The sequence below is a fragment of the Talpa europaea genome (genome assembly GCF_964194135.1).
Source record: "Talpa europaea genome assembly, chromosome: 13".
In the NCBI taxonomy this organism is placed as follows: Eukaryota; Metazoa; Chordata; class Mammalia; order Eulipotyphla; family Talpidae; genus Talpa; species Talpa europaea.
Genome location: NC_140080.1, coordinates 79,089,837 through 79,098,233, shown reverse-complemented (window position 1 = coordinate 79,098,233; position 8,397 = coordinate 79,089,837). Strand labels below are relative to the sequence as shown.

Sequence of the window (8,397 nt, the reverse complement as noted above, 5' to 3'; positions counted from 1 at the left end):
ATGCTGTCTGTGCGCGTCGCCGCGGCCGTGGCCCGCTCCCTCCCTCGCCGGGCCGGGCTGGTGAGCGCGAGGGGCCGGCGGGAGGGAGGTGGCCCAGGGCGGCGCCCGCGGGTGCCTGTTGGAGCGCTGGCTCGGGAGCTCTTCATGCAAGGAGGGTGAGGGGCTGTGGTGGCGTCGCCATCTTGCTCCGCTGACGGCTCGCGCTCTGGGCAGGGCTGGCGGCGGAAAGGGCCTTTCTGCTCATCCCCCGTGCGGGATGGTGCAGCAGGAGGCCCGGCAAGCAGCGACCCCGATGCTGCCCGGAGATGGGCCTCAGGAGGATTTGCCTCTCTGACCGAGAGCGGTGGGAGAGGGGCCTTGGGCGAAAGTCAGGGCTTGGGCGCTGGTTCTTCGAGGCCTGCTCGGAAACGGCGAGCCTCGGCGCCGCGGTTTCTCAGGGACTCCCTCGCTGAAGGTCAAAGGACTGTTGTCAGCCCTTGTAGCAGAGGGTGAAGGAGCTGACATTGCGCGAAGGTCAGCAGGCCCCGGCGTTTCACCTCTGTCCGGAGGTCGGTTCAGAGGAAAGCGGTTAACGAAGGTGGTTTTCTGAATACCAGAGGCCACCACTTTGTGCTGAATTACCCAAACGATTGTGAAAATAGCATGCTGGTGCAGATACGCTTTTCATGTAGCTGACACCATGACAGCTTGAAACGAGTTTCTCGGTTATCTCAGTCTTGTCAGGAGGAAGACTTTGCTTTTGATACTTGGACGTGATTTAAGATTTCGTCCTTGAGGAATAGTGTGACAGTGATTGAGAACTCAAGTGCAGTAGAAAGATTGAGAAATGCTTACCGAGGCCACTGCCCTTCTTGACTTAACCTCCCTTGAAGTTAACATTACCGTTAAGTTTTAGCTTCACTTATTTTATCACCCTAAAAATACATCCTAATTTGGCAGGTGAACTTACAGGTTATTTTAGTGCCCTAACAAGCCTCTGTAGCGTCTTGGCTTTTTGTTAGCAAAAATGACCTTCATCCAGGTCGTACAGAAGGTGGTAGCCTTAGAATTGACGGTGACAGATCACTGCATTCCAACTTGGAGGAGGGGGTCCAAATTGCTGCAGGCTTTGTGGAAGACAGTTTTAAAAAAAAATGTTAAAACTCTGTTGAACCTCTTATTTTTTAATCAAACTCTGTGGCTGATTAAATAAACTAAGCCTGCATTTGTTTTTAAGCTGGCCAGTTTTATAAAAACTTTTAAGTCAGATTTTAAAAGATGTTTTTTGCAATAGGTCTCCAAAAATGCTTTGGGAGCGTCCTTCATTGCTGCAAGAAACCTCCATGCCTCTAACACTCGTCTTCAGAAGACTGGTAAATTGCTATTTCTCTCTACACCACACTTATTCCCTTGTGGGTAAATGAAAACGTGGGTTTTGTAAATGCTGTGGGTATTTTTCACTTGTTGATTTCTTTCTGTTTTAGGTACAGCAGAATTTCTAATTCATAATGTGCCAATTTAGCTATTTAGAGAATAGGGAGGTGGGCATAGGGAGGTATTATTGGTTGGGGGATTTTCTTTTGAGAAGGGTGTTAGGGCTTTGGAAATAAGTTGTTAAAATTATATGAATGTAGTGCATATGCTGAGATGAAAAATGATACCTGCATGTCCTTCCTGGGGAAAGTACTTTTTTTTTTTAAGATTTAAGATTTTTGTTTTTAAGATTTATTTATCTATGGATACAAGAACTGGGGTATAGGCCAGAGGTGGGGGTGGGGGGAGAGAAGATTCACCAGAGACAGACTGAGGAGCAGAATAGGCAGATCTACTGAAATACATTGCTGAGGGGAGCAGCAGGCAAGACAGGAGAGGTCTGCTGCGTGCCTTATGGGTTGATAGAGCTGAGACTTAACCCCTTTGCCACCAAGGGAGGCCGAGGATGGGGAGGTACCTTTATTTGTAAGTGTTTTTTGTAGTAGAGACTGTACTTTAAAAATATTTTTGTAGGGCCTCCCCAGTGGCGCAGCGGTTGAGCGCTGGCTTGCGAAGCTGCCCGCAGCCTCTGTAGCGCCGGTTCAATCCCTGGCTGCTCCCCGGCCACTGGAGGAGGGTCCCACATGGCTGCAGACCTCTCCTGCCGCCGGCTGCTCCCCTCCCCTTCTGCCTGCTCTGCTCCCTGCTCTGGCTCTGGTGGATTCTCTCACCTTCCCGTGCTTCTGACTGTACCCAGTGCTTGTATCAATCAATCAATCAATCAATCTTGTATAAATAAATAAATTTTAAAAAAATATATTTTTGTAAGATTTTACCAAAAAATTAGGTTTTAACCTAGGTACAGATTTTTAAGAAATTGAATCAAAGGGGTAGAAGTTGGAAAATATAAGGGTGTTGCTAAATTTATTGACTTCTTAGCTGGTTTGATTTGTCTGTGATGTTTCCTCAATCACTTGGGTTCATTTTCAAAGTGGTAGCTCTTTAAAATAGAATCATAAATATTACATGATTTTGATTACTGTGATTGCAAAGTTATAGTTTTTACATGTTGGGAATATGGGTTTTTAAAAGATCTCAGGACCAGATTTTTTTAATGGAATTGTCCTTTCAATAGGCACTGCTGAGATGTCCTCTATTCTCGAAGAGCGGATTCTTGGAGCTGATACCTCTGTTGACCTTGAAGAGACAGGACGTGTCTTAAGCATCGGTGATGGTATTGCCCGAGTACATGGACTGAGAAATGTTCAAGCAGAAGAAATGGTAGAATTTTCTTCAGGCTTAAAGGCAAGTTATAAAATGAAATTTTGGTGTTGTAGGATTAGTGTCTTGTCAGATGTTCATTTTCTGAATTCATAATTTAGAGAGCATGTCAAATTTTTGTTTTGTTTTTAACTAAGTATCAATTTGCTTCAGTTTTTGTTTTTAGTTATTACAGATTGTGAAAAGGATAAACTTGAGGGTTTTGGGTAACCAAGTTTTTTACTTAGGGACTGATGTACATCTAACTTGTACCCACTAACTCCAAAATATAAAATTGAGTAAACTTTCACCCTAATTCTTGAAGTTTGCTAACTTCAACTAAATTCATTTTGGTGGCAGGTTGAAAGTTAATGACTTTTATTTGTAGCACATTAGACCAATTTTTGTTGAAAGGTGAGCTAGTGGTGTAGCTATCAGAAGTTTTCTGTGATGATATAAGTCTGTTCTATTTGGTTGAACCTAGTTGACCAGTGAGTTGAGAAATAAATGTTGCAGGAGTCATGGATCTCTGAGGAGAACAGACTGTGTATACCAAGGGCAGTAGGATTATCCAGTAAAACAGGGGCAAAGATGGGTTGGCCCTCTTGCTAGTATTTAGTGTGGAAAAAGAACCACTTGATGTGGAAGACTAATTATAGAGCCAAACATTTTATCATTAGGTCAAGACCTTGACTTAAACATTTAACCTCTTCTCTTTACTTTTTATGAAAGATGAGTTTGGAATGGGTGAACTCTAGAGGTTCCTGTTTGCTCTTAAGAGCCAAGTACCTAGACCTATACTCTCCAGTAGAACTTTCTGCAGTGATAGGAATGTTCTGTGTTTATGTTCTTAAATACAGTGACTAATATATATACACGTGTATGTTTATTGAGTGTGTGAAATGCAGCTATTGTGGCTGAGAGAAATTTGACTTAGCTATGTGTGGTTAGTGACTTGTGGTTATCAGATTTAGCCTATAAAGGTTTTGTACCTGCCGTGATGTTCCATGGGCTTTCACTGTATTTAAACTGTTTATGGAAGTACTCACAGATAGTAACAAATCAGTCTTAAAATTCTCAGTTGTATGTGTTTTTTTCCTAAGATTATTTTTATTATTTTTTTATTTTCTTTTTTAAGATTTTATTTTTTAAGATTATTTATGCATACAAGAGCTGGGGTACAGGCTAGAGATGCGGTGGGAGGGGTACTGGTGGTGGTGAGAGGATTCACCAGAGACAGAGTAAGGAACAGAACAGGCAGACTGACTGAAATACACTGCTGAGGGGAGCAGCGGGTGAGACAGGAGAGGTCTGCTTTGCCATGTGGGTTACTCCCTGGCTGGCCGGGGATCAAACTTATACTGCAGAGGCTGTGGATTGCTTCATAGTGTGGTGTTTAACCCCTTGCGCCACCAGGGAGGCCCAAATTATTTATTTTGGTCACTATTTTATTCTGATCACCCAGCTCAAAAGTCATTGCCAGAGGAAATGCAATGGGAAAAACTTGACCTGTTTGATTTCTTTGCTGCGTTAATTTCTTTCAGGAAGTGGTAATGAGTGCATAGTAGGCTTGTTGTAATGCTATTCTAAAATTAATAGCTATTTTAAGAGTCTTAACCAAAGAAGGCTGTTGGAAGAATACCAGAGTAAACCACATGAAAAATACAATACCTCCCACCCCTTTCCCCCTAGCTATTTTGTATAGCATTGTGTTTGGTATATGAAGAGAAGTCAGGCTTCACTGATGTTCAATTGTAACCTTTTTTATAGGGCATGTCTCTGAACTTGGAACCTGACAATGTTGGTGTTGTCGTGTTTGGAAATGATAAACTAATTAAGGAAGGAGATATTGTAAAGAGAACAGGAGCCATTGTGGATGTTCCAGTTGGCGAGGAGCTCTTGGGTCGTGTAGTAGATGCTCTTGGTAATGCTATTGATGGAAAGGTAGGTTTAATATTTATTCGTTGTGGGTGTAGCTTCTAATAAATACTAAAACTGATTTTTGTTTCTGATATATGATTTTTATTTTTTTATAGGGTCCAATTGGTTCCAAGACCCGTAGGCGAGTTGGCCTGAAAGCCCCTGGGATCATTCCTCGAATCTCTGTGCGGGAGCCAATGCAGACTGGCATTAAGGCTGTGGATAGCTTAGTACCAATTGGTCGTGGTCAGCGTGAGCTGATTATTGGTGACCGTCAGACTGGGTAAAAACTTAATTGCTTGTTGAAAGTTTTGAATAAAGTTTGCTCTATGGAAAGTTTACTTTTTAGGCTTGAAATGAAAAATGCTTTGGATATAATGGGAAGAGTAGAACATTGATAAGCGGATTAGCAGTATTAGTAATAGTAGTAAAATTTTAGTTGGGAAATCTTTCAGAGAAGTATTGGCTAAAATTTGTTTGTTCTCTTTGTAAAGCAAAACATCAATTGCTATTGACACCATCATTAACCAGAAACGTTTCAATGATGGAACTGATGAAAAGAAGAAGCTCTACTGTATCTATGTTGCTATTGGTCAGAAGAGATCCACTGTTGCCCAGTTGGTGAAGAGACTCACAGATGCAGGTATTAAAGAGTTTTAGTCTCGTTGCTATTACCTTCCCAGATTTTGTGACAATACCCTGTTGTTGCTAATCTTAAGATAGCGTGCACATAGTGAAGCCTGATTTTATTACTTCCTAATGAACTGAGCTTTTGTTAATAAAAGTAAGTAGAAAAATAAAAAATGAATTTAAGGCTTTTGTCATTTTCTTTAAAGAAGATACAGAATTTTAATTTTAGTAGTAAGTCATTTAGTAAAGCAATTAGATAATAGATAATTATTGTAGTGCTTCTAATTTAAAATCACAGTATTAATAACCTATAAAACTTCGATTTTATCCTCAGATGCCATGAAGTACACCATTGTGGTTTCAGCTACAGCTTCTGATGCTGCCCCACTTCAGTATTTGGCTCCTTATTCTGGTTGCTCAATGGGAGAATACTTCAGGGACAATGGCAAACATGCTTTGATCATCTATGACGACTTATCCAAACAGGTCAAAGGAAATGTATTTTTTAGAATCTGTATGTTTTTGCCACAGAACAAGAAAGTTGACAGATACGGCTTCTGGTAGGTTACCCTAACAGCCTTTTTCTGCATTGCAGGCTGTAGCTTATCGTCAGATGTCTCTGCTGCTCCGCCGACCCCCTGGTCGTGAGGCCTATCCTGGGGATGTCTTCTACCTTCACTCCCGTCTACTTGAGAGAGCAGCCAAAATGAATGACACTTTTGGTGGTGGCTCCTTGACTGCTTTACCAGTCATTGAAACACAAGCTGGTGATGTGTCTGCTTACATTCCAACGAATGTCATTTCCATCACAGATGGACAGGTACTTTTATGGTTAAAATAGGTGTAAAGACTGAATGCTTTCGGGCCTCCCTGGTGGCGCAGTGGTTGAGCGTTGGGTTGCGAAGCTGCCCGCGGCCTCTGCGGCGCCGGTTCGATCCCCGGCTTCTCCCCTGCCACCGGAGGAGGGTCCCACATGGCACGCAGACCTCTCCTGACGCCCACTGCTCCCCTCAGCAGTGTCCTCTGTCTGTCTGCCTGCTCTGCTCCCCGCTCTGACTCTGGTGAATTCTCTCACCCTCCCGCGCTCCTGACTGTACCCAGTGCATGTACAAACAAAACAAACAAACAAACAAACAAATAAATAAATAAAACATGCCTCTATAAAAAAAATAAACAAAAAAAAAAAAGTGAATGCTTTCAAGGCATTGGTTGAAACTAGTGGTTATGAATTGATTAATTGAATGTCTTAATTTATTATGGAAAATTTCAAGTGTAAGAATAGTATGAACCCACATATATCTCTCATCATTTATCAATTCATGGAATAATGCACTTCATTCTTGCTTCATTTATACTATTATTTACCCCTCTCAATAATTTTGAGGCGAATCCCAGAGCCTATCACTTTACTTTTATGTTTCAATATAAATATGCTACCTATTTTTTTTCTTTATCTCAAGTCTCCTAATCTTAGCACTATAGATCATTTAAGTTTATTTGGGTTGCAAAACATTTGAGTGTTTTTTTACCATAAGAAGACACTTAGCATTCTTCCTTGAAGATTTTGAGGGAGATTTGGGGAACAGTAGCGTAATTTTGAAAATAGTTTATCTCTTTAAGGTGCTACCCCGTGTATTTTTATTTTGTAGATCTTCTTGGAAACAGAATTGTTCTATAAAGGTATCCGCCCTGCCATTAACGTTGGTTTGTCTGTGTCCCGTGTCGGATCTGCTGCCCAAACCAGGGCCATGAAGCAGGTAATTTGCATCACTTTGTCAGGGAGGAGTATCACTAGATAATCAAAATCAAACTGTATTTGTATTGTGCTGTGTCAATGAGTTAAATATATATATTGTATGAGTGAACTATCTGTGTTTCAGGTGGCAGGTACCATGAAGCTGGAGTTGGCTCAGTATCGTGAGGTGGCTGCTTTTGCCCAGTTTGGTTCTGACCTGGATGCTGCCACTCAGCAGCTCTTGAGTCGTGGTGTGCGTCTGACTGAGTTGCTGAAGCAGGGACAGTATTGTGAGTTCTTCACGTTTGGTCATGTTCCGACTATGTCTTGTGAACCATAATACATGCTATTATCTTTTGTCAGACACACAGCCTTTGTGTGCAACTGATGCCCATTTTCCTTAATTATTGTTCTTAACATTTTCATGTAAATGCTTAACTAGGAAAACTTACTAAGTATACTTAGTACCTTTCTTTTGGGAATTAAGGCCCCCACCCCCACTCTGGCTACATGAGTGTAAATTTGACAGATTTAAAAGATTGTTGGTACATATGTGTTTTGCTGTAAAATTTCAGTAAATTATACCAAAAGCAATGTCAACTCTGCCCAGTATAAGTTACTCATGACTTTGGAAACATGGCATGTATTTCTTCAGCAAATCTTTAATATTTTTTGTTTCTTTTCAGCTCCCATGGCTATTGAAGAACAAGTGGCTGTTATCTATGCCGGTGTAAGGGGGTATCTTGATAAACTAGAGCCCAGCAAGATCACAAAGTTTGAGAATGCTTTCTTGTCTCATGTTATCAGCCAACACCAAGCACTGTTGGGTAATATTAGGTATGAACACAATTGATTTTTTAAAATAATTTTAAGAATTTTGATTTTTGTAATTTGGTTAGTTACTGAATTTGTTTTTAGGTAGACTAATCTTTTTTTTTAATCCCCCCCAAATAGGGCTGATGGAAAGATCTCAGAACAGTCAGATGCAAAGCTGAAAGAGATCGTAACAAACTTCTTGGCTGGATTTGAAGCTTAAACCCCTGTGGATTCACATCAAATGCCAGTTTGTTTTTGTTATTGTTTCTTCTAGTAATCAGTTCCATTTGTAAAGGGATTACTCTCATGCTCCAGATGTACAGAAATTACGTTAAAAATAAAGGTTCCATGTTGCTTGGTGGTTTTCTGTAGTTTGATTGTTAAAGAACTGAGACTACTTTGAGTGATTAGTAAACATGCTACTTAGCTATGTTACTTAAAATAGTAAAGTCAGCATTGTCTAGATTAAGATTTACAGTCTACAGAATTCCAAGTGTTTTGGTATTGATTAGAGATGTTCATAAACTGGATAAGGGTATATGTGGCAAGATTTCACATTTGTTAAATGTGGATGAGACTGACTT

The 8,397-nt window shown here is 40.9% G+C and overlaps 1 protein-coding gene across 2 annotated transcripts; it reads left to right on the top strand.

Annotated features, from left to right (window-relative positions):
* Window positions 1–8,155, top strand: ATP5F1A (ATP synthase F1 subunit alpha; the record flags this gene model as incomplete). Of its 2 annotated transcripts, none has more annotated exons than XM_084252104.1 (12): window positions 1–60; window positions 1,274–1,352; window positions 2,588–2,757; window positions 4,483–4,590; window positions 4,749–4,915; window positions 5,127–5,275; window positions 5,597–5,748; window positions 5,858–6,082; window positions 6,912–7,019; window positions 7,143–7,287; window positions 7,684–7,834; window positions 7,952–8,155. In XM_084252104.1, the coding sequence occupies 12 exons, from the start codon at window positions 1–3 to the stop codon at window positions 8,031–8,033; spliced, it is 1,596 nt and encodes a 531-aa protein (XP_084108230.1). In that variant the 3' UTR covers window positions 8,034–8,155. The 2 variants fall into 2 exon arrangements, with proteins under 2 accessions (XP_084108230.1, XP_084108229.1); XM_084252103.1 differs by having other exon boundaries at window positions 4,483–4,656.
* Window positions 8,156–8,397: the final 242 nt, after the last annotated feature.